The 27,597-nt window shown below is 37.5% G+C and overlaps 1 protein-coding gene across 1 annotated transcript in view; it reads left to right on the top strand.

The window, feature by feature from the left end:
- Positions 1-27,597, top strand: part of Col19a1 (collagen type XIX alpha 1 chain) — a 326,054-nt gene that overhangs the window by 158,033 nt on the left and 140,424 nt on the right. Inside the window, exon 15 of the mRNA XM_051152999.1 lies at positions 22,046-22,099. Coding sequence (XP_051008956.1) covers positions 22,046-22,099 — 54 coding nt within the window. The remainder of the gene's footprint in view (positions 1-22,045; positions 22,100-27,597) is intronic.

Here is a 27,597-nt window from a genome sequence, read left to right as displayed (position 1 = left end):
TCTTTTTTTGGTAAATAAAAATAGAAAATGTTTTGTTATGTACATCTCAGTCATGATATTTTTGTTCTGACGAGAAACAACATCTGCTCTGTAGAATATATGTGACATAAATATTACTTGTACACATAAATCTTTATATCATTATGAATGAGGGACAATTCAATCTAAGATTACCTTGAATCATATATATATATATATATATATATATATATATTTAATGTATTATAATTAACTCAAATTACATCCCAGTTGCTATCCCCTCACTTCTCTCTTCTCATTCTCATCCTTTCTCCCTCTTATCCTCTAGTCCCCTCCCCTAGACCTCTAACAGAAGGGGACCTCCTCTCCCATCAAATGACCACAGCCTATCAGGTCTCATCCGGCTCGCCTGCTTCCCCTTCCTCTGTGTGCCTGCACCAAAGGGAAGTGATCAAATGGGGACACTAGAGTTCATGTCAGAGGCAGTCCCTCCCCACCACACAATTGTGAAGAAAGAGTTGCCAATTGACTATATCTGAACAGGGGTCTAGGTTCACTGTAGGCATTGTCCGTGATTGGTGCAAAAGCTTGTATAGACCGCCCCCCTCCCATGACAGCTTACAATCACTTTTATCTCTAGTCCCAGGGGATCTGATACCGCCTTCTAGCCTTCAAAGTCTGTATATACATGAGATCGGGTAGGAAAAACACCCATAAATGTAAAATAAGAGTAAAAAAAAATTTTTTTTAATCTTACATTAAAAAAAAACAGTACTTTAAAATTTTTGAGTCAAAGACTTTTATAAGTAAATTAATTGATTAGAGTGAAAGCTGCTTATATGGGTGGAAAGAAGGTCTGGCAATGACGTGAATCCAATGTGTGTATATAAAGACTCTCATGAATGTAAGTAAAAATAGAAACTGCCTATTTAACATAAAACTATTTTTTATATATTTTTCAGAAATATAGGTAAGTCAATGCTTAAAGTCTTTGAAAGATTTATGTGTTAGCCTCAGAAAAGATTTATGTTTTAGGAAAACTTACAGTCAGCTCGTTTGACATAGGCATGATTTATATCTCTTCCATTAGATGAATGACTTGAGAACAGCCCATTCTGCCCTTCAGTTTATACTTTGCTTCTTTTTCAAAGGCATTTTGAATTGTTTTCATCAAACATCTAAATTACACATTTTAAACCTCAATGATAAACTTTGCTGAAAGTGAAATAAATCGACAATTTGGGACTTTTATGATAGACTTATTTCATTTCATGTTAAAGAAATGCTAAGCTATCTAAAAAAACAGAGAAAAATACATCTCAAATGCATGAGAGAATTATAAAGCAGAGAAGTATTTTAAGTTTTATGTGCATATAATTCAAGCCATAAATATATATCAAAATTAGTCTAATTCTACCTAAGTATTTTTAAAAGTGTGTCTGGTCAAACCTCATATTGACTGATAAAATGGAACTTTGTCAATGCTCACTCTCTCACAAGGAGAGAATCCATGGATTTTATAACACAGCAGGGACATGTGCAGTGTGGTATAGGCAGTATGCTGACATGTGTTTCAAACTGGTCATGTGTCTTGATAATCTATGTCTTAGTTTCATTATCTAAAAATGTACCCACAAAGTTTATAAAATCACTCTAAGAAGACACAATCCTTGTCTAAGGATTAACATAGTCCAGGATTAACAGGACTTAATGTGGTCTAGGTACACGTTACTGTTCCTACATAGGTAAAGGAAACAAATACATTTCTTTGCACTGACAGCCATGTTGTTATATCATCTGCACTGAAAAAAATAACCTGGAAAATGGAAAATGCTGTCTTGAGCAGAGCATGAGCATGTCCATCCTTTCTAGCTATCACTTTAGGACAGGTGATCAACTTCTCCTGTCCTGAAACTTTTCAGCAATAACAATGTTAATACCCACTATTGTCAAGACTGTGTCTGGTTGATTTGACTGTTTTAAGGTAAGTAACATTATCTCCTTGGTTCAAAATTCCTATCCAATATTCTGATTCTGCAATCAGGGCTTTATTACTTAAACTATTAATAAGGTCATCTTTGGAGGAAAAACTTAAAGAGACATTGGGCATAAGGTCAAGAAACAGACTATCATGAAGAATGCAATTTCTTTTGTTCATTTCTACGTCCAGTATGTCACTTATTAACATTTAGGGGTTGAAAAAATTTATAAATCTCACTTCTAACACTAAAAGTTTATCATAATCTCTTTTACCATTTCCTTTGAGATTTGTCATTTCCTTAGCTCCAGGGCTAGGGACAGCTCAGCACTAGACACTTGCCTAACGTGAATATGACCCATCCCCAACACCACAAAGCTCAATTCTCGATATCACAAACACGCAAACATAAAAAATAGCTTGAGCATTCTTTAACTATGGACCCCTAATATTATCTTTTTAATATTATGGTTTTTATATCTCTTTTTCATAACTCTCTGTGAATAAAGAATGGCTTAGCTATAGATTCTCAACATAAAGAATCGCCATTGTCAAAAACAGTGAAAGGTATGACACAGTCTTCTACTGAAAGACAATTTAGCCTGTTACAGTGTCACGATGCCTCGAAGCAGATGTGATACTCCAGAGTCAGAGAAGATGTGTGAGTGCTTGAGCACACCTACCGAGAAGAAGCACCAGGGGTGGTGGTTTCTCTGCTGCTGTCCTCTCACGCACTAAGCACCCAGGTGGGCGCTCCACCTGCTGTGCATTTGTCAAGGCTAAACAGCTCCGAAATTAGGCAACCCAAATAGTTTACAATGGAATGCAAGAAAGTTTCCCCTTTGTCCTAAAGAGAGAGCACTAATCTCTGAATTCCCAAATAGCAAGCATACTTTGTTGCTAGAAGATATATTATACATGTATCTGTTAAAAGAGAGTCCACCCAGGCGTGGTGGTGAAGGCCTGAGATGCCAGCACTTGAGAGGCTGCAGCAGGAGAATCCTCAGAATCATGGGGGAAAATATACAGAACAAAAGGCAAAAGGGCAGTTAATGTTCATCTCATGAGACATGAAGAGCAGAAATGACATATGGAAAGATCCACTTTCTTCTACAATGTCCACTCTTCTATGCGATCTTGGCTTCTGGCCAGCTTTCCTGAGCATGCCACACGGTCAACCGCTTGCATCTAATCTCATCAAAGGAAGCTGGGACTAAAACTGTGCAGCTTATCTCACATGCCATTTAATAAATGGCACTGATAATAGGACTCCAAGTACATAGATGAGGGAAATAGGTGCTTCTGGGCAACTTCAACATCCAACCAATAGAGCAAACTCCATTAAGTGATCGAGCCCTGTCTTAAAAGCCTATGTGGTGTTCTTATGTTTCTGTATTGAACTTTCTTCTTGAGTTAAGACATCAATCTAGGAACATCAATGGCATGCACAGCTCTTTGTAAGATTTAGAGATTCATTCTATCTACTTTGGCCAAAGCCATGATATACATGCTTAAGACAACCATCCCTTCTCTGCTTGTACAGAGTTCCCTGAGGCTCAGTATTCCTAGATCACTCATTCTCTGCGTAATGCCTGGCTGTGGGTCTCTGTATTTGTTCCCAACTCCTGCAGAAAGATGCTTCCTGATGATACCAAGGAAGGCACTGCTCTATGAGTTAATCGGAATTTCATTAGGAGTCATTTTCTTACTTCACTTTGTTTGTTTGTTTGTTTTGCAACAGTAGTATTTAGTTTGACCTTAGGCTCTGGGCTCTCTAGTCTTGTGTTCTCAATGTCAAGTATAGGTTCTATCTCATGGAGTGGGCCTTAAGTCAAATGAGATGTTAGTTGGTTATTCCCACAAGCTTTGTGCCACCACTGTGCTTAGCATATCTTACAGGCAGGACATGATTGTAGATAAAAAGATTTGTGGCTAGGTGGATATTTATGTTTCTCCTTTGGCAGTGTGCAGAGTACCTTCCTGTACCATAGAGCATGTAGGAATGAAGCTCTATGTGGGCACCAGCTTGACTTCTCTGTGTTCAGTGAGTCGGGTCTATGCTGTCCTCAGCATTAGGGCCTTTCCATCAGTTTGTGAAAAGCAACCTGTAGGCAACAGCCTGGATTGTCTGGGACTCGCATGGAACCTCTTTGACCAATAACTCAGTTAGATGGAACCAAATCCCAGTACTCAATGTGTGACAAGAGATGAGCAGTTTGAGCACTCTGTCTCCCTCAGTTATTTGGTGATTTTTATTGAAATTGTCTTAATACATGTATATATTTTAGGAAAATTCTTCTGTTTTAGGTTTCCATACTACTCCCTCAAATGGCCTATAAGTCTCTTTCTATATTCCCTTTCTCGTTCCCCTCTTCTTTACACCTTCTTGCTCTATTGATCATTCCATTCCAGCTGCCCATTCATCCATAAGTATCTACTCTATTTCCCTTTTCTAAGAAGATTTATCTGCCACCCAGTCTCTTAATCTACACTTACCCTCTGTAATTCTTTAGATTATAGCTTTGTTATTATTTACTCAACAGCAAATATCCACAGATAAGCAAATATATAACACATGTTTCTGGATCTGGGTTCCCTCACTCAGGATAACTCTTTTCTAGTTCTATCCATTTACCTGCACAGCTCATGATTTCATTTTTAAATTAATTTATTCATATATTCACTTTACATCCCAGCTAATAGCCCTCTCTCTCCTCTTCTCCCAGTCCTACCCTCTCTCCCTCTTAAAGGGAAGCCCCCTTACCCACCTGCCCCAGGCTCCTCAAGTCGAATCAGGACTGAGCATGTCCTCTTCCCCTGTGGCCTGGAGAGGCAATCAGGTAAATTGGTCTGTAAATCTCTCTTTGTTACATCATTATGCAGTTTGGGTATCAGTGTAACTATGGCCTGGTAAAATGAATTGAGCAATGTTCCTTTTGTTTCTATTCTGTGGAATAATTTAAGGAGTATTAGCATTAACTTTTCTTTGAAAGCCTGGTAGAATTCTATGTTTAAATCCATCTGGCCCTGGGCTCTTTTGATTGGAAGAATTTTAATGAATGCTTCTGTTTCTCTGAGGGTCACAGTTCTTGTTTAAATTTCTTTTCTGATTATGATTTAACTTTCAAGAAAATTCCTTTCTTTCAGATTTTCCAGTTTCTGGAGTACAGGTTTTTAAAGTATGTCTTTATGATCCTTTGGATTTCCTCAGTGTCTGTTGTTATGTCTCCTCTTTATCTCTAATTTTTATTAATTTGTATATTTTTCTCTTCCTTTTAGTTAACTTAGTTAGTTTGGATAAGGGTTTGTCAATCTTATTAATTTTTCTCAAAGAATCAACTCTTTGTTTCATTGATTCTTTTTATTGTTGTTGTTGTTTCTATTTTATTTCTTTTGAGTCTTCAGTTTAAATATTTTTGACATATATTCCTTTGGGGTGTGATTTCTTTCATTTATTCTAGAGTTTCCAGGTGTGCTGTTAAGTTATTCGTATGAGACTGCTCTAAGTATTTTAATATATGCATTAGTGCTATAACTTGCCTTTTAGAAGTGCCTCCAGTTGTGTCCCACAAATTTAAATATGATGTGTATTCATTTTTATTCAATTCTAAAAAAAAAAACCCATTGCTTTCTGTTATAATTTCTGTCTTGGCCCATTTTCTTTTCAGTCAGCAGTGAGTTTTTCAGTTTGTAAATTTCTGTTCTTTCTGTTGTTGATGATGATATCTAGCTTTAATCCATGGTGGTCAGATGAGATGCAAGGTTTTATGCCAATTTTCTTATGCCTGTTGAGTCTTGCTTTGTCTCTAAGTATATGGTCAATTTTGGAGAACGTTCCATAAGGCGCTAAAAAGAAGGTATACTCTTTAGTGTTTGGGTGAAACGTTTAATAAATATCTGTTAGTTCTATGTGGTTCATGATGTCAGCTCTAGCATTCCTCTGGCTTAGTTATTGTCTGGGTGATATGTCTGTTGGTGAGAGTAGGATACTGAAGTTTCCCACTATCAATGTGTGAGGGCCATTATGCGATTTAAGCTATAATTGTGTTTCTTTATGAACTTGAGTGACCTTGTATTTGGTGCATGGAGTTAAGAATTGCAATGCATTCTTAGTGGATTTTGATGAATGCGTATGCCTTTCTCCATCTCTTTTCATTGGTTTTGAAGTCTGTTTTTGCCAGATATTAAAATGGCTAGGCCAGGCGTGGTGGCGCACGCCTTTAATACCAGCCCTTGGGAGGCAGAGGCAGGCAGATCACTGTGAGTTTGAGGCCAGCCTGGTCTACAAAGTGAGTCCAGGACAGCCACAATTACACAGAGAAACCCTGTCTCGAAAAACAAAACAAACAAACATAAAAATGGTATACCTTTTGCTTCTTAAGTCCTTTTGTTTGAATAACATTTCCTTTTTTTTTTACCCTGGGGTGATATCTTTCTTTGATATTAAAGTTTATGGCTTGGATGTAGCAGAAGGATGGAACCTGTTTATACATCTACACTGTTAGTCTGCATCTCTTTATTGGGGAATTGAGATCACTGATGTTGAGTGATATCAATGAGCAATGTTAGTCGATTCCTGTTATATTGCTGTTGTGTGTGTGTGTGTGTTGTTGTTGTTGTTGTTGTTTTCCCCACTATTGATTTGCTGTTCTGGGATCATTTAATCTTTGTGTTTTCTTGGGTGTGGTTAATCTTTTAGGCTGGAGATTTCCTTCTTGCCCCTTCTTTAAGGATGGATTTGAAGATAGATATTGCTTAGCTTTGGTTTTATCATGGAATGTATTATTTTTGCCACCCATTGTGACTGAAAATTTGGCTGTGTTTAGTAGTCTGGGCTGTCATCTCTGGTCTGTAGAAAATACATGTAGACCCTTCTGGTTTTCAGAGTCCCCACTGAGAAAAAAATTGTCGTGCTAAAAGGTCTGCCTTTATGTGTTGGTATTTTTTTCCTTGCAGCTTTTATTCTTTCTTTGTTCCACCCATTTGGTGTTTTGATTATTATGTGCTAAGGGGACTTTTTTCTGGTCTAGTCTATTTGATGTTCTATATGTTTCCTTATCTTGATAGGTGTCTCCTTCTTCAAAGTAGGAAAATGTCTTCTGTGACTTTTTTGAAAATATTTTGTATGATTTTGACCTGGGTTTTTTTTCCTCTTCCTCTATTCCAATTATTCTTAAATTTTTGTCTGTTCACAGATTCCCAGGATATTTTGTACCAGGGATTCATTCAATGTAACATTTTCTTTTACCTATGTATTCATTTCTCCTATTTATGCCTTTAGTATCTGAGATTATCTCTTCCATCTCTCAGATTTTTTAGGTGGGCTTGACTCTGAGGCTCCTGTTTGAATTCACTTCCATCTTTACCTCAACTTGAGTTTTCTTTGATTCTATTTTTATTCTCAGCTCTTGAACCTTCTAATTCATTTCCCTCTGCTGTTTGTGTTTTTATTAATTTCTTTAAGGGATATATCCATTTCCTCTTAAAGGACCTCTATCATATTCATGAAGGGTCCTTTTTAGGTCTTTGTCTTGGGCTTCAACTATGGTGCAATTCTCAGGGTACACTGTGGTAAAATTTGGGACCTCTTAGTGGAGACATTTGTTTTCCTGACTGTCATAAATTGTGTTTTTAGACTGGCATCTAGGCTTCTGGGTTTTAGAAGGTTGTAATTCTGGGTTCTGATGTATGTCTTGTCATTATTGGGTGGTTGGTTTTTGTTTTGTTGTTTTGTATTGTTTTTCTTGCTCTCTGTTACTTAGAATGTGGAGGCCTGGATTGCCTGGTAGTAAATTCTTCTGGGATCCTGATAGCTGTGGCTACTCGGGTTTTCTGGTAAAATGTATTTCTAGGTATTGGGCACTGACACTTAGGAATGAGGATGGCCTGAGTGAGTCACTGAGGGGTCCAAAAGAGTTGGAGGAAGAAAGTTTGAGTATAAGACCTATGTGATCCATTAGAGATGGGAGAGTGGGAGGGGAGGGTGGTCTGCTACAGAGCTGGGGATGCTACTGGGGGAGATCTGGAGGAGAAGAGCAAGATCGAGGAACCACAGCTAGCCTTCCTGCTTCCCTGGCTAGTGTGGCTGGTTCCCAGGGAGTTCCTACTGGTGTTGCAGGCTGTAATAATGGGATGAGTTGGGGAAAGGAAGTTTGGAGGGAAAGGTCTATATGATGCAAGGAGAGTCTCCACAAACTGATTATTTTTCTCTTCCTCACTACTAAGTATTTGCTTGTGATGCTCTGTAGTCTCCTGACTTCAGAGTGCACTGGCTTCCCAATTCTCTTGATTTATACACTAGACACACTACTTACTTTTCAAAAGCATGACCATAATTTTCTGATTGCTTTGCTTCATTGAGATATTATGAAAACACTAATTATAATTTACTTTCATTCCAACTTCCTAGGGTTTTACAAATTAAAATGTAGGTGACATTGATAGCCTCTCAGTCTAGTTATTTGGAGAGCACACCCGACCCATGTAATTAACCTAATAAACTGAAAAGTGGCTCCAGATATCCTGGCAGTCTGTGTGACACACCATGATCAATCTCATTGGTGCTACTGACCCTGGAATTAGAGTGGCATAGCCTTCACCCATCAGCCTGCAGAACAGATGCAGTTGTATAGCCGGATAGCTTGACTCTTGTTTCTGGAAGGCAAAGTTCTAAGACATGTTTGTCCATAAATATTTGCCTGTTGATCTGAAATATAATTTCCACCAAAATGAAGGTTGTTTCTTGGTTGCCTCTTGGATTCATTTGTCACAGTAACATCATCAAGGGACAGAGTTTTTTTTTTTTTTCCTCAGTACAAAACTTGCTACTTACACATTCCCCTAATTAGCACCACAAAAAGCCAAAACATAAGCAATGCAACCACTTTTCTTACTAGTACACAATTTATCAAAATTCACTATCTAGTGTAAATTTCCAGACTTCTGGTGGGATCATGTGAATGAAGAAGTGGCTCTTAGGAAGCCACTGTGGCATTTTTATCAGTGCTGTGCTTCATTGTGTGGGTTGACTCAACCAGTAAAGCACATCTCTCTGGGTCTGGGACCATTAAGTACAAATTGAGTCTAATGACAAGGCGATAATTAAACACATATTTTACACTATAATAATAGCCGTTGTATTATCCACATTAGTCAATTATTGCAGTGTAGGTATCATTTTTGCCAATGAGAACAACTTGCTTTCTCTTCAGGGTAAGTTGCTAGATAGGGAACTCAAGGTATGCCTTTACTATTCTAAGTGCTGAGTTTGATTCTGCACATGATAACTGTCTTAATTCGGGCTTTATTGCTGTGAGGAGATACCATAACCACAGCAACTTTTATAAAGGAAAATATTTAATTGGGGCTGGATGACAACCTATTATTGTCATGGTAGGAAGCATGGTAGCATGCAGGCAGACATGGTACTGGAGAAGAAGAGGAGAGTTCTAGATCTTGATCTGCAGGCATCAGAAAGAAGCAGTGTGCCACAAGAGGCATAGCTTGAGCACATGAGACTTCAAAAACTGTCCCTAGTGACACACTTCCTCCAACAAGGCCACACCTCCTATAATGCCACTCCCTATGAGCCTATGGGCCATTTTTATTCAAACCACCATAATACCCTTGAGAATTAGCTTTATTAACCTTACTGCATTCAGCGTTTTAGAAAAAAAATTAAGTTCTTCACAAATCAATACATTTATAGAGTCAAAAGTCAAGTAGTACCTGGATTGACTTAACATGAAAATAGTATTTTAATAAATGGCTTAAGACTAACTCTGTAGAATTTAGAAAAAAACAAAGTTAGATCCTTTATGACTACCATGTCAATAAAAGTACTAGGTAGATCAAGACTTTAAAGGTAGAAAACTGAACTAGAAAGGCTTATAGAAATATTGGATGTTTAACAGTAACAGATAGATTTATTCTTGCATTTTTCCCTTACATATCATCAGGCGTTGTGTTAGAAAGCTGGACCGTGCTTGTGGGCATCAGAGGACAATGTACATGGAGTTGCCTCTCTCCTTTTAACACAAACATTCCAGAGTTGGAACTAAGGTTGTCAAACTTGACAGGAGTCTTTAACCACTGAGTCATCTTGCTGGCTCAAGAAATGCACTTTATTATCAAATAACAGATGTTTAAATGGGTGGGTCGGGGAGCACATTTAACTATATGAACAAAAACTATATATATATATGTAAGCCAATAAAAAAATCAAACTCAAATAAAGTAGTTAATGATGTGAACTCAGTTCTTAGAAGATAAAGACTAAGTTGGTTCTTTAAATCTAAGGTGGCTCTTAGACATATAAAGGTACTTTGTACAGTCATAAGAGGAAGAAACTAAAACCCTTCAAAGATGACTTAAAAGACTAAAAATTCACTATGGTGACAAAAGTAGAGAGACACACTCACACATTCTGGGGGAAGTGTGTGTGAATACAGACTCTGTAGGGGTTGGCAATCTCACACTATCATCAAAATTTCACATTTGCTTCGGAGCAGAAGATATAGCAAATGGGCAGTCTTCCTCACCTACAGCATCATGCAGACATTAAAAATGACACGCAGGAAGAGTGAACAGTGGCAGTGCTGTTTTTGTTTTTAAGATGTTTGAAGTTTTAGGAATGTACGTGTTATCTACAGAATCAAGTAGTATAAACTACCTTTCTTGTTTTACATTTTTGCTCTGTTTTCTGGCAGTTGTAATCTTCTTGTTTTCCTGTGATTGCCTTCCATCTTTTCACACTGGTCGCCCACCTTTTGTTTTCTGGAATTTAGGCCCTTTCTCTATCCATGTTTCGCTTTTACAGGCTATCTTGGAAACTCATCTGTTTTTGTTTGCTTCTTTTATTGTTCCTTTGTTTTTGTTGCTTTCAGCATGTCTGAATTATTACATCTGACTACAGTCTTCATGGAGACAGTAATGTATTGAAATGCAAACCCCAAACCCCAAACCCCAGACAATTATCCTAATTAAATTAATGAAAATGGAACTAGGCATGATTGCACACACCTATAATTACAGCACACAGGAGTGGGAAGCAGAAGAATTGGGAGTTCAATGCCAGCTTTGAACATAGCAAGACCCTGTGTAAAGGGAAATACATGCACAAGAAAAGGAGAAACTGCTGAGGCTGCCGAATGCCCCTCACATAAGTCTTTGAAACAGATGACACAAGTGAATTTGAAAGACTACGGCCTACTAGCTTTGTCAACAAAGCATTGAGTTAACTGCAGTCAGATGATTTCATTCATTAGATTACAGTAAAAATAAATACATCCAAGAAGAATTTATGTTAGCCAGAGGCCAGAGAAGGCATTTGGTGGTTAAGAACACTTGAGGCTCTTCTACAGGACCCCAGTTCAGTTTCCAGCACCCTCACCACCCATGCCTGGTGACTCACAACCACCTGTAACTCCAGGTAGATTTGACACCCTTTTGGCCTTCCAGGCACCTCTGTACATGTGTACATATGCATGCATATATATCCATACATATAACTAAATGATAAAATAGGTCTTAAAAGTCATATAGTCAACAATAATTCAAAGATGAAATTACCACCATATGAACATGTTTGTAATAAATAAATGAAGGTGAGTTAAAAAGTCATTATCAATGCAAAACCATGTTTGGTATTTAAAATGATATAAGCACTTATTTATCTACTTATTTATTTGTGTGCATGTAGCTGTGTTGGACTGCAGCAGGAGTACATATGTGCAGATAGGTACATGAACTTATGGGTGTGTATGGAGTCCAGGAATCAACTTTAGATGTCATTCCTCAGAATCCATCCAAATGTGTTTTTGGCCAGGGTCTCCTACAGGGCTATGATAACCAGCCTGGGAGCTCCAGGGATCCTGCTATCTCTATCTTCTCAGTGCTGAGTATCTTATATTCTAAAGAAGGGAACTAGGATAACTAGGATGAATAGGAGCATTGTTTGCTTGAGGCAATCTTGCTTTGTTCAAGGCTGGCCTTGAACTCACAATCCTTCTGCCTCCAACTCCTGTGTGCCATATTATGGGTGTGTACCACCGTGCCTAGTGACAGGCTCCATTTTAATTAATCTAATTAGAATAATTCTGAGTACAGGTAACAATGCCTGGCCTTTATATGGGTGCTGGGGGTAGAGCTTCTGCCCTTGTGTTTGCAAAGCAAATATTTGACCAACTGTGCTATTGCCCTTGCTCCACACACAGGTGCTTTAAATAGCTTCATAGGCTCTAGTTCTTACTAATTAAGAATTTGCATACTTTACTTTCTTTGTGTTATCTTATTTTTCATAAGTAAATACTTCAAAAGCAAATCCTCATCAGTTGTGAGGCAAATTAAAGAATATGGGTTATATTTCTTCCTGTAATGAAAGGCATGCTTCTTCAAGTGGGAGACTGGTTTCCAGTTCCAGCCTTACCCCATGGGATTTGTGGGTGAATAATGTAATTATCTAGGTTAGGTTTTCTGCATCTAAGGCAATTGGTGTTCTCATGGCTAGCTATTACAGAAATAGAATCTTAATAGTCATTCATCCACGCATACCTAACTACCCAGGATGCAGTGCTGTGTATGTGCACACAGAAAGGGACTCGTGGATGTACACACAACGTCCAACCTGAGAACACTGCTGTAAGAGCAAACATCAGTGTCAGAGGGGTGTTTGTAGGCAGTATAGAGGTCTCACCTTCCAAATTCAAAGACATGTTTTATTTTTTAACCTATCGTATTCCTAGTTTTATCAAACTCATCAATGGCAACTAAGAATAGCTATTTCAGAATCTATAGCATAAAAGAATGTGTTTTCTGAATCCACCCCACATAGGCTAAGGTTACTTCTGAAATCTCTCTGAAACCACAGGAGTGGTTTTCACTCACATGACTCATGTCTGAAACTTCTAGGGCGTATTTGAATTGCTAAGTTTTGAATTGGGTACATGACTACTGTCTTTTACATAGACGAAGGTAGGAAACAAATTGGTCACTTAAATAGGAACCTTACAGATGCTCATGGTAAAACCATTATTGCACATACTAATATTTAAGAAGTCACAGATAAAAAACCTGATCTCATGTTCATGTTATTGGGAAAGCTTATGTGGCTGTTTTAATTTGTGGAAGGGACTATACTATTCTTCATTTTAAAGACACCCATTTACTAGTATGCACTTAAAACTGCTTATAATAAAACCATAGACTTTTGATACAAACATAGAATTAATTTTCTGAGCACGTATCCTAAGGAAATTGTGTCATTCTAATTCTTGAGTATAACATAAACTAATTATTCCTTTAAATCTTTAATTTATTTTTTATTTCACTTCTCATAAGTAATAAGAAACCATTTCCTGTGATTAGACCATATGTCATTTATACTTCTATGTAGTCATTTCATCTGGAACAAAACAGATTTCTTACAAAAAATATTGCTAATTTTTAAAAGAAAAAAACTTATTTCGATGCACACAGTTTAGGAAAATTTGCTCCTGTTTTCTTACTAATGATAAGAGTTTTTATATTGACAGAAAAACTGCTCCCAGTTTTAATAGTGCGCACTCTGTTTGAAAACAAGAACCTGAGTAGCACTTTTAAGTGTTGCAGATGTCGCTTAATCTGATATTTCAAGCCTATGACACATGTTATAAAGCAACAACGATAACACTTAAGGCATACTTAGCCATGTCACGCTTTAGGCAACGTTGTTATTAGGTATCATGTGCGCTTCGGCATTCCTGCCAGGACTGTGCAGAGAATACTTTAAAAAAAACTCTTTGATTTATTTCATCTCCTTTCTTTGATTGAGAAGTTATGAATATATGTCTTGCCTCTTTTTGCAAGTGGAAATGTGTCCAGATGCAATTAATCTATCCTATTAACTTTACTAAACACCGGCTGTATTTGTTAAGCGTTTCAAAACTCTCTTCGGAACTACTTAATGCTTAGTAATTTCTCAGCTAAATATTTACACCAGCTTCCATAATGATGAGCCCTACCGTGTCTTAAATAATCAGCCAATTCTCCAGAGAGATGTAACACATTGTAGTAGCTACTCACTGGACCCTGAAATGTCTGAGCTGCCTAAGACCACATTTGGCATATTTTCAATTTTAGCCAAAAGATACAGCACTCTTATGAATTCTGTGCTTTTTCAACATTTTTACTATCCAGAGCTCACTGACAATGAATGCCTGTACTGATGCTTAGATCATGAAAATGCTGAATACAATCTCATTCACAAAAGTAAATCTGTGCATCTGTAACATTGCAGAAAAAAAACCCTTCATCTCTAGTATTTTTTATAACAGATTAAATAAATGTAAAAGATAGTTAAGGGGATAGTCACTAACTACCAAAGTAAATAAAAAAGAATATATAGAGCATATAAATGCATCATGTGTACAAACATTTAATAATACAAATCTCTAGGAAATACACACAATGCCATGAGGAAGTGGTCAAAGATTTTACTGTTTGATAATAGTGATGAAATTCAGTTGTGTGACTCATTAGTAAGTGGGCTATAAGACAAATGTGGACATCAAGTCAATGATCTCCTCATAATGAGGAGGAAGTAATAGTTAAATTTCTCAGTCTATTAAGAAAGTACGACTGTAAATCCATATGAACTGAACACTGATGTATCCAGGCTGCCTAAAACAAATTCTATTGGACATAAAAGAGCGGACAGTTCCAGAACAATAATATTGAGTGATTTCAATACCTAACTTTCATCAGTAGTTATACAAATAAAATGTTAGCAACGGATCTTCTGAGTTAAACCATACTATAGATCAAGTGAGCTTTACAAACCTTAATGGAATGTTCTGTCCAGTACTTGCAGAACATACATTCATCTAAATAGCCCAGGAAACTTTCTCCAAAATGGACTATATTTTAGACCATAAATCAAGCTGTAACAAATATAAAAATATATAAAAATAATTTTTACTTGTCAGATTGTAATAGATTCAAATAAGAAATCATTAGAAAGAGAAAAGTATAGAAACTGTACAAACACGTGGAGCTTACACAGTGTACTATTAAATTATTCCTAGAATAAAAGAAAGAGATGGAGAATATGTAATTTATTGAATGTTTGGGAGGCAACAAAGGCAATTCTAAAAACTTATAGCCATTAATATTTCCATTAAAAATTGATGTACTTCACATAAATAAAGTAATTCTAAGATTAATGTAGAAATATGAAAGACTCAAAAGAGCTGAAGCAGAAAGAGCCTGAGCAAAAAAGATCAATTCTGGAGGAATCACAGTGTCTGGTTTCAAATTATTAATACACTATACACCACAGTAACAATGCCAACATGGTACTGGCACAGAAACAGATACATAAATCAGCTGTTTATAACAGAGGACACAGAAATAAACCCACACCGTTACTTCTAGAAGAATCTCAAGAAAGTGTCGAGGATGTGTGCTAGATAGAAGGCAGTGTCTTCAATACATCTCGCTGGGGAAATTAGATTTGCACATGTAGAGATTGAAACTGGATCTCTATTTCACACCTTGTACAAAGTCAACTCAAAGTGATCAAAGACTCCTAAGGGAAACATAAGAGTAACATGCCCAGATATAGGCAGGAACTCTCCGAACAGGGCTCTTCTAGTTAACAAACGAAATTGTGTCAAATTGCAAAGCATCAGCACAACAAAGAAAAAAATTACCAGAGTGAAGAAATAAGCAAAAGGAAATAAATCTTGCTGTCTAGTCATCTGACAGAGGATTGACAACCAGAGTATAGAACTCAAAACCAATACTAAAGGGGTAAATAATCCAATCAATAAATTATATAAAGACATTTTTAGAAACCATTAGTCACAAGAAAAATGCAAATCAAAACTACATTGATATTTCATCTCACCCCAGTTACAGTTTAATCTGAGCACATGGGAGGCAAGTGAAGTTCTGTGAGCTGGAGGTCATCCTGTTCTACATAGCAAATTTCAGGACATCCAGGGCTACATAAAAAGACCCTGCCCCCAAACCCAAACAAAGTAAAAGAAACAAAACAAATATTGATTACGATAGGAAGGAATGGCAAATCTTTATTATGTTACTGGCTTTAATGTAAATGATCCAGGCCACTACAGAAATTATAATGGAGATTTCTAAAAGATAAACTTCCCATATGATATCCAAAGATGTCTATGTCAGTATACAATATAGAAACCTGCATAATTGTATTATTGATATATAATTACATCCACTGATTTATATAAAATCAGCCCAATGTTCATCAACAGGTACATAGATTAAGGAAATGTGGTACCCAGTGGAGTTGTATTAAGCCAGAGAAGAGGGAAATTAAATAGATGGCACATCATTATCATCATGATAACTGAAATAACCCAATCTCAAAAAGACAAGTATTATTGGGTGTGTGAGAAGATGCAGCTGATAAAGGTACTTGCTTATTTTTATGTGGTGAGAAGCCACATAATTCTGGAAGGAAAAAAAATCAATCCACAGAGTTGTCGTGTAACCTCCATCCATCTGTCAGGCCACACATCTCCTGCACATGCAAAAATAATGATTTTTATTATTTTGTAATTTTATTTTATGAGTGCATGCATGTATTTTGATCAAATCAACACCTTATTCCCGTCCATCTAATTTTTACCTGTTTACTCCACCTCTCAATCCATGTGTGTGTTGTTTTGTTTTTAAAACCACTGAGTCCACCTAATGTTACTAGTATGTGAATGGATTTAGGGATGTTTATGGGAACATAAATACTCTCTCAGAGGCTGCATTCCTGAAAAAAAATAAGGTGGAAGAGGTGGGAGGAGCGGAAGGAAGGAAAGGAGAGAGAGAGAGAGAGAGAGAGAGAGAGAGAGAGAGAGAGAGAGAGAGAGAGAGAAGAGGGGAGGGAGTGAAGGAGGAGGGAGAGAGGGAAGGGGAGAGAGGGAGGGAGGGAGGGGCAGGGAGAAAGCTGACCTTTCCAGTCCCAGCAGCCAGGAATGGCCATTATAGTTCCTCAGGTTGAGGTGGAGTTCCTCATCACCAGGATCCCTCCGTGCTGGGATTTGGTAAGGCTTGATCTACCTCCTCTGACTTTTAAATTCTTTTCAACCCTTCTTCTGTGATGATCCTTGAGTATGGGGAGGAGAGGGTGTGGCACTAATACTCCATTTAGGGCTGGGCATTCCACATTTGTTATTTTCTGCATTGACTTGTTTTGAGTCTCTGCGGTAATCACCATAATTACTAAAACAAGCTTCTCTGGTGAAAGGTACACTAATCTATATGGCAATGAGAAGTCTTTAGATCTTAACATTAATACTGTGAATAATTTTCAGAGTCCCTCTTGTGGGGCAGACCTCAAATTCATCTTTAAAATGAGATTGGTTAACTCCCAAAACATTCATGGAACTTTGGTACCAGATGGCTTATCCTTTCTGCCTGGCTATTATTGTAGCCCACAGAGTTCATTTATGGTTATGAGGGGTGGATGTTCTTCTCCCCAAGTGAGGCACATAACATTCCCAGCACTATGAACACTGGCCAGTAGTCAGGATGCTTCGAGGTCAGGACACTGATTTCTCCATGTTCTAAGTCTCAAACATATGGAGCCCTCAGCAATGGTCTCTTGCCACCAAGATCTGGAGAATAACCTAAATTAAAGCATCACATGTTTTCTCTCATTTGTAGAATCCAGGGGTGAAAAGAGAGCTAAAAGTAAAAGGGTAATATTTAAGACTATGGAAAGGGATGAAAGGGGGAAAATTAGTTCCCTAATGTACTATTAAAACTAAGTTATGAAAGCAATAATGAGATGTACCGAGAGTTCTCTTCCCAACATCTGCTCTACACCCATGGTTTCTTCTTTCTGACTTGACATACCATGTGTTTTTTTGAGTAGCTTCTGTACAGGAGGTGGAAATAGAATATACAATAAGCATCTATCCTCCAGAACTGATCAAGAGAAAGGTTAAGTACAGTAAATTCAGAATGGCATTTTCAAAGCTGAGTAAAGCATGAAGGATAGCAGAGTGGTTCTGTACCAAGTGCTGAGTTTGCAGTTAGTCTAGGCATCCCACAGCTTAAGCAGATCTCTAGTTTTCATGTTAAGTGATGAATAAGTTCATTGCTTGACCTTACTAAGTGGAAGGAATATAGGCTTGAATAACTGCAAATAATAAAATATCCCCAAATTATAACTCCTCCATTTGGAAAAAATGGTATGTGAGTATAATTGATGGATCTGTTTTACAACTGTCAATATCAAAAATAGTTTCCTCTGTAAATGTCAGCTAATGTTCACTGATGCAGTGTAAGCTGTTCTGGAGCTGAGAAGGTGGCTCAGTGGCAGGGAACCACACATTGCAGTCCTAAATTTGATAGCCAGCCAGCAAATCAGAAGCAAAATGTCTGAACATTTGGGCATATGGCAAAGATGAAATATACAATGCCATGGGTGATTTTAATAAGAAGTTATTTCTTAAAGGTTACATAGAATTTGCTAAGACTTCATCAATCTGCTATCTGGCTTCTTCACTTGCCATAAGAGAAGTGGGAGCAAAGCTTCTGGCTGAGAGACACAGTTCAGAGTTTATGTATGTACCTAGGGATTATTGTCATCCCAGGAAGAGCTTGATTCAAAGGATTCTCGTTATTTCTTAATGTATTGAACTCATTCCAAACAAAATGTACTATTTTGCATTATACAGACTTTACAATATAATTTTTCGTACTTGTAAAGGGAATAGAATTTAGTTATATTTCCAAGAATGACACTGTGTGTGTGTGTGTGTGTGTGTGTGTGTGTGTGTGTGTGTGTTAGAAACCCATGTTTAAAAACATTTCTGGAGTTGTTAGTATTTGGATAAATATCAAAAATGGTGTGTATTGGATTGACTATTCATGAAATATAGTAATTTTCCTAAGGGCAAAAGAGAAAAGTTTAATCTAGAGCCAAGATTCTGTCAGCCTCGTACAAAATAGCATGTCTCTGTAATTATGTTGTAATCAATATTTCTATATTTTAATTTCAACGTTCAGTTTACTTACAAACATTATGAATTTGCCATTTTCAAGTTAGCCCAATTATCCAACTTCTCTTGCTTATATATTATTTTGTAAGTGGTTTTTAAAATTACAAACAAAAAACTGATCAGTTTCTCAGTCCCAAAGAGCTATTTCTGCCAAAGTCAGTAAAATACAGGTTCACCACACTTTGTAACATTATTTTCTCCAAAATCAGATAAAATAATGAATGTGATAAATGTAAACTATGGTAAAGAAGCCGAGTATTTGTTAGTTAGTAACATATGTAGAAATTTTGTACTAATGTTCAAAACCTTGCTACAATTATTTATAGGATATGTTTAATCAAGCTGTGTGAATGACATTTTAAAATATATTGATCAAATTTTTATTTAAAATAAACATTCAGATGTTAAAATTATGTATGCATGAATATGTTTCACTGGTTGGGATTTGGGCCAGTTATTTTCAAATATAAACTAATAGCCCTCTTATCCACAGGAAAAAACCTGGCTCACTCACTTGTAGAGTAGTTAAGAGGATATTGTTCAAAGCAAAATTACAGTGCAGGTCATTTTTTTAAAAGTGCCATCAAGCACAGCAGCAGGCCACATGAGTAAAACTACTCAAAGACCCTGATAATTGGTTGGCTTGGGATTTGATGAGGACTTTGTTCACAAATGGGAATAACACAGGCAGTTCTCTGTTTTGATTGACAGGCTTAGATTCTGTAAATATATGCAAGCCCAGTTATTCATAGACACAGATGGTAATTAGAGGATTCTCACTAAACGTGCACTCAGAGGACACAGTTTACCTGACTGCGCATGCACCCTATGTAGTCAAGACTGTATCACCTCCCACCCTTGTAGTTATACTTAACTAGAATATGAATAAAAAGAATTCTTTTGTATTTCATGGTCATTAAGGGGAAGAAAAATGTGGTCATTGTTTAGAGTAGGATGTGCTTGTAGCCCAGTTCAGATGATATGTTCCATTGCCAGCTGGTTGCTATGTGCATCATTCAGAGAGGGTTGATAGAATAGGTAGTACCTGTGGGTAAGACCCTCAGGCTGTTGGATGCATTATCACAAGAGGAGTACGTGTGTTGTCCAAAGCAAGTGGAGCCCTAATTGCTGGTCTATCACCTGTGTTTGCCTGGCTTACATCTGTTTTTAAAGTTTTAGATTCTATGAAAAAAAAAATAGAAATAATTATATGTGTAAAATGTAGTTATGGGTCACCACAAAAACACCCAGTGTATAGTTAAAAGTAGTCATGACTTTTAAAGAAGAAGATCATATTATAAAAATGAATCCAGAGGCTAGGAGTGTAGCTCAGGGGAAGAGTGTATTGCTTAGTAGGCAAGATGCTTGGAGTTCAATTCAGAAACAGCCACAAAGATTCCTAAGCTTTTGTTCTTCTAGATAGCAAGATTTTAGATTAACTTACATTGTTTATTTATGTCAAGTCATTGTGTGAATTTAATGTATAATAAGTTAATCATAAGTATTTGAAATCTAATGTCTTCATCCATTTTTTTTTTTTACTACAGTGGATTGATCTCCAATGACAATTGTTTTTCTTTAGTCAGTAACACTCACATACCTGTTGAATAAGAGAGATCCCACACCTATTGCAGCTTAGATCCAGGCATAATAAACTAAACAGGCAAGTCCGGAGAGAGGCAGAGAGGCAAAGCTGGGCTTTCTGAGGATTGGCTTGGTGGTGACAGAATCATGAGGAAGCTTTACAGACAGGCAGGAAATGATCATCTTAAAGCAGTGGCAATGGAGAGAAATGAATCCAGATATTAAAAAAAAAAACTAAGCTGGCTTAGTCATTGTGTATGAGGAATGAGTTTGAGAGAGGAGTGTGTAGGGTGTGGGCTTGATTTCTAGATTGAGCAACAAGACGATGCTATTTGGGTTTTCTGTGGTGGGGAATGCAGAAGAGGAATTGGGGAGGGTCTACATCCAGTATTTGATGTCTCAAATTTCAGATGCCTGTGGGATATCCTGGTGGATGTGTCACACAGACTGTTAGCTGTTAGATCTGCATAGAGATAAGCTAAGACTTGGGATCTAGAAATCATCAGTGCAAAGAGCCTTAAGCACACAAATAGAGGAGATCACAAAGAGAGTGCAAACTGAAGATGAGTGTAAACTCTACAGAAAGCCCATTTGAGGGTTCAAAGGGGAAGAAAGAAGCAATAGGAAAGACCTAGAGTGAGCAGGAATAAATGCTGAAGATGAAGAGCAGTATTGGCTGAGTTTGAGAAGGAACTCATGTAATAACAAGTACTTGTAAGATCCAAGAGAGTTGGCTTTTAATTTAACAACACATGGGATTTCCTGAACATTTTTATTATCTGAAAAATAATGACTTTCCCTCATAACAATAACAATAAGAGAAATCATTCAAAAATACGTAATATACTAAAAGTTGCATCTTATAAACACACATATCTGAAGGCAATGATATAATAATGTGATTTCCAAAAAGATACAAATCTGCCAGGTGGTGGTGGGCACGCCTATAATACCAGCCCTTGGGATGCAGAAACCGGCAGAACTCCATGAGTTCGAGGCCAACTTGGTCTACAACTTGAATTTCAGGACAACCATATGGCTACACAGAGAAACCCTGTTTTGAAAAACCTAAAGAAAGAAAAGAAAGAAAAAAGAAAAAAATTTAAAGGCACAAAGATACCCTCAACAAAATAGTAGTTTAGTTTATAGAATTTAAATATGTAAAAGGTACTTTTTATTGCTTGCTATCCACATGTGATAGTTTAGCAATTATGGGTTTGGTTTTGGATTTGGTTTTGTTTTGTTTTGTTTCTTTACCTAACTCAAAACTTCCTTTTGCTCTTCTCTGGATTCAGGTCCAAGGACAGACCAGACAATGAAGAGCCATTTTTCATCATTAATATATTGATAGACTTACACTCAAAGGACTCAAACAACTTTAACGTGTTTTGTTAAATCACCAAAATGAGTAGCAGTCATTGCTACCTTTGTTCATGGCAGATACACTTGAACTAGAGTGTTAACATGTGTCCCTTTTTCCTCACAGGGTTCCATAGGGATACAAGGCCCCCAAGGTCCACCTGGAAAAGAAGGTCAAAGGGTAAGTAACTAAGAACAGCTTGTAGAGTTTTCCAACTCACAGGATAATTATTATTGAGCACTAATAAAATAAAAATATAGCAAGCAAGTGGGCTTAGGGTATTAACAGCCAAAGACAGAAATAGAAGATTAGAGTTTTTGACAAAGGTTTAACATCAGAAAAGTCTACCTATTTTCAAAATTGGCAGCACAAATGCCCAGACTATTGTTTGTATAAAGTCAATTAGCTGTCATTTGGTCTAGAACACTTTGGCCATAGCTTCCATTCTTGAGTTAAGTTAATGTCTGTTTTGGTGGAAGTCCAGACTAGACACACATTCTCTAAAAACTGTAGATAATACCCATGGTCTCCACTCAAACTAACTAACTGACATTAGAGACTATTTGTAACATGTATTTTACAACTATTAATTGATTTTCATCAAGATGAAACAGGCAATAAATAAATATCAGCTTTAATTGGAAATACCACAATAACTATCTCTGGCCAGAGCTGAGTCTGTGTCTCCCTCCAGCAAAAGGAAACCCTGAGGGGTTCTAGCCACTGATCTACTTCCCTGGGACTCTGGACACACCACCCTTGGGTCATTTTGTTGCTATTTTCAGCTGACCCTGCAGTCTCACATGTTGTTATACGCTTTCTCATATGATTGCTTATGGAGCCTTTGTGGTACATAGAGTAGGAATTACATCATCAGCTCTAGAACACTGGGGCCGAACTTTCCGTAACATGGTTTTAAATGACTTGGCACTGGCTGCTGAAGTAGTGGTCATGCTTTCTTTCATTGTGCAGGTGTATGTTAAAGTGTTCTCGTTTGCTCATATTAATCTCATGTCTGCCCTCTGTGAAGTAAATCATCCCTCAAAGACATGAGTGTACTTCAAATATTTGAAAACCATTTTACAAAGGTTTGCCTTTTGGGGGTTAATAAAGAACCAATTCTCTTTGATTATTTTTCCCCTTCATTTTGTGCATCCCTGGGCCCACTGCAGGCTGGTAGTTTGTCCCAGGAAATGCTACTTGACCTTCTGCAGGCATCAAGACTGGGACTAGAAATGTGCGGTCATGTTAGGGTTTAGAGCAGTAGGGCAGGTAAGCCCTACACCACGGATGGTAGACTCCCACTGAAGCCTAAGCTGCTGCTTGTCTAGGATGCTTAGGATTTTCACTGGTGTGTCCTCAGGTAAACACTGCCCTCTTTTGTTTTGATGAAAACATCTGCCCAGTCATGTATTTCCTACAGTGTGCTTGTCTTCTTATATCGCAGCATTGAAGCAATCCTTGTCATAGTTCATTCTCTGGAGTTTAGTCTCTACTATTTTATTACTTGGATATTATCTTCTTGGGGTTTTTGTTGTTGTTTTAAAGTATATGAATCCTGTTCTCCAGCCTAAGAGCCCCCATCTTTATATCATTAAAATCATTAATAAATTCTAAACAGAAACGGACCTGACAACCCAAGTAACACCAGCATAGACTACCATTCTGTTAGACTTGCTAATCAAAGCACATGCAAATGTGTGTGAATGCTACTTCCTTCTCACCGACATTTTTTAATTTGGTTTGTAAGATAATTGTATGAGACTTGTCAGATACGAGCTGAAATGAGAAAGTATTCAAATTAAGTTTTTTTTTTTTTAAAATATGCCTCAAATTGAAATTGTACCTTATCAAAGCTTGCATTTCAGAAGATAGGTCAAAGAATAATTGATGCTGATAGATTTTTCATAACTGCAGAAGCAACTGTTTGAATTATATAGCTCACTCACCATTTTAATGCAAATATACTCCACTTATAAACGTGTGTAGCCCAAAATATTTTATATTGCTATTTATTTTTCTGTGAAGAGCAACAGCGTCAGATAGTAGGTAATGTAAGCGACTTTACAGTCACTGTTGGATGTAGTTGCTCCTTCTTGCTACTGTTCTCTCAAAACTGTCATGTAGTTCCAAGAAAATGACTATAGGAGATATTAGTGGCATTATCCATATTTAAAAATAATTTCTGAATATGTTCAATGATGCTTCTTTACCGTATAAGCTTCTTAAACAGGAAGTGAATTAATGTAAGGAATGAACTCTTGTAGATTTATGTTTATGTCCCTAAGTGCCATTACTCCTCTTCATGAGGACCAGATATCACTGAGCCTCAAAACACAATAAACTATATGGATGGATAAGACGTGGACATGTCTGGATGCATGAGCACGCATACGCACAGAGAGAGAGAGAGAGAGAGAGAGAGAGAGAGAGAGAGAGAGAGAGAGAGAGAGAGACCTAAACTTGCATACAAATATACGCACGCCTTCAGAAATTAAGACTAATAATTATTCCATTTCATTGAATTTTAAAATAGACTCCTACAGAAAAATCCATGGCTATAAAAAATATATTGATTCACTGTCAACAAACATGTAAATTTTGACTTCCGGTGTTTGACTCTTGTTATGATTGCTAAAATGAAATATAAACCACATGGAAAGTCCCCAGACTTAACTTCTAGGCACAATGGCTTTAGTGAAAAGCATTTAATGGTAAACTAATCTTTAACTTTTTAGTCTTCCTCCATCATTACACACATAGCAGTATCTCACAATTAAGATGAATACCAAATATTACAGAAGCACGTAAGCATTACTGCAGTTATATTTATTGACATACAAAATTCTGATCGAGGAAATAGGTACATATATATGGAATATATGTATTGAGAAAATACATATATACACACATATAATAAAAATTGCTATATTTTCAGTAGGAATAATGCTTCTATAGGTACTTAAACATTACTTTGTTTGAATTGTTAATTAGTTGATTTTATTTATCTTTTAAAGCTGTTTATTAGTCATTAGCTCACATCCTATTCATTTAATAAGCTATAAAATTAATGTTCTTATGTTTAAAGACTAGTCTTACCTTCAACAGTAGTCTATGGCAATGTGTATCTGAAGTTTATAGGGATGTTTTCTTAACCCGATTTTTATCTTTGTTTTATGCCATTAACTTTTTAACCTTAACTTTCTGAAATCTTGTAAGTAAACTTTTTGACTGGCACTTGTAATCTTCCTTTGCAGGGAGGAGGGTCAAGACAGGGTTTCTCTGTGTAGCTCTGCCTCTCCCAGAACTCATACCATAGAGCAGCCCAGTCTCAAACTCACAGAGATCTGCCTGCCTCTGCCTCCAGAGGGCTGGGAGTAAAGTCGTACACCAACAATGCCCAGCAGTAGTTTTAATTTTATACACTTCATTAATCGATGCAGGTTTGAGAATTTAGCTAATGATAAATATTGATCTTACACTATGGATACAGTGTGTTTGAGAGTGGTGAGGGAGGGCAGCCTATGTTGGCGCCCTGGAGAGTGTCCTACCCATGAGGAGAACAGAAAAGAGAGCAGGGAGGTACCCAGGACACAGCAGGGCCAAAAATTCAAGAAGACAGCACCTTAACATTTACAGAGAACTCCTTAGTAGGAGTAAAACTCACATCAGGGGCTAGAAAGGCGTGGCAGTGGCTAGTAGTGCGTTCTGCACTTACGTGGTCCCTTGTTCAGTTCCCAGTACCTACATAGTATTTTTTTTTTTTAATAGAAGAAACCACTCTAAATCTCTCTCTCTTTTTTTAAGTGAACGTTTTTTAGGGAGTGAGCTGGTTACTGCACTAAAATGCACTTTGTGTGGTTAGACAAAGAAGACATCTCCCTCTTGTCCTCTGTTGCTAGAATCTAATTTTAATACTAGACAGAAAAAAAAAAAACCATTTCACATTTTCTCTATGTTCTCCCTATCCTCCTTAGTCATACTCTCAGGTTATCCCGTGCCTGCCCTCAGGATTGGAAACCTTTGTCTTGATGGCTTGCTTTCATACTGTGGTGCACGAGGATCTTACTTTCCCTCACAGTGCTATCCCAGCCATATCTGGTCTCAGGTTTCCTAGCATTCTGCAGCACCAAGGCCTGGAGATGCTCAGACCCCACCCTGTCAGGTAGGAACCTGTTGCACACCCCCAGATCTGACAGCAAAAAAACAAGATCATATTTTTCTTCCATAATGCTGGAGCCGGCAAAATCATGAGAAGACAGGGCGAGTAGCATGTCTGCCTGCTTCTCACGGCACAGGCAAGGAGGGGCTTAGTGTGGAGGTTGTCACGTGAGCTCTGAGTCCATTCTGATGATATTTAAATCCTAGCTTTGCCACTAACCAGCAAGGTTTTTATCAGTGAGTTCTCTGCACCTGCTTCCTTGTTTAGAAAACAAAGATTATAAACTACCTACCAAGGGCTGTTCATAAAGAGTATAAGATGAGTGCCAGAAGCTATGATCATTGTCACCCCCGGCGCGCACCTAGCAGAACTTGATTACAGACAAAGCATAATTGATGAGGAGACGCTATTTAAGAAAACGGCTTTTCACTGCTACTTCACCGAACCCATTTTAGTTCACTTTCACTTGAATTCTTACTGTTTCTGGATATTTGTAGCCATGTGCGACAGCCCCGTGATAAAGAGCAGCATTGACGTAGCTTGATAATAAAACGGGGTGTCTCGGAAACCTTTACAAATATGAAACAGATGACTTCCTTCCGCCTGAAGGAAACGGCATGAAGATTAATGTCCTCATTGTAGGGAGGCCGAGGCCTCAGCCTTTGTTTTATGATTAAATGGTGCTTATGTATAAACTTAGCAGGATTTTCATGGCAAACACTATTTTCTCCTTCCTTGCCTGTGTCTGATCTGGCTTATATGCTTTAACACAGATAGCATAAATAACACAGACGATGTTCTGATAATCACTGGGTTTATTGATCCCACTGGAACAAATGCTATCAAAATCACTGCTCCCATGAAACCAACAGATACTGTAACATTCATTCAAGCAAGGCTTTCCTCAAGATCACTTGTTTCTATAAGGCTTAGCATAATTTCCATGTGCAATTGTGCCTCTATACCAATAGTTCTCAACCTGTGGGGCTCAACCCCTTTGGGGGGGGTCTAATGACCCCTTTGCAGGGCTCCCAAAACAGATATTTACATTACAATTCTAACAGTAGTAGCATTAAAGCTGTGACGTAGCAACAGATATAATTTTATGATTGGGGGATACCATAGAATGAGGAACTGCACTAAAGGGTCGCAGCATGAGGAAGGATGAGAGCCACTGTTCTAGATAGATCCTAACCTGACCAGCACTCTGGTCAGACCTGCCAAACTATATAGGGTTTTTTGTTTGCTTGCTCTTTGTTGTGTTTGTTTGTTTGTTTTGTTTTTAAAGCATCCTATCTCTTATTTTGGGGTAGTTTATTTAGATGCAGTAAACTATGCAAATCACCTCATAGTTCAGCCAAGTCAGCTGGAAACACACACACACACACACACACACACACACACACACACACACACACACACTAGTTAAATTACCAGCAGCTTCACAGATTTACATGGGCTTAAATTGGAGGGAGTGGGCTTTATGGCAAAAGTGACAAATCGTAATTAACTTGCA

The sequence above is a fragment of the Acomys russatus genome, chromosome 11 (genome assembly GCF_903995435.1).
Source record: "Acomys russatus chromosome 11, mAcoRus1.1, whole genome shotgun sequence".
Classification (NCBI taxonomy): domain Eukaryota; kingdom Metazoa; phylum Chordata; class Mammalia; order Rodentia; family Muridae; genus Acomys; species Acomys russatus.
Note: the sequence above shows the minus strand (reverse complement) of the source record. Positions and strands in the feature narration are given on the sequence as shown.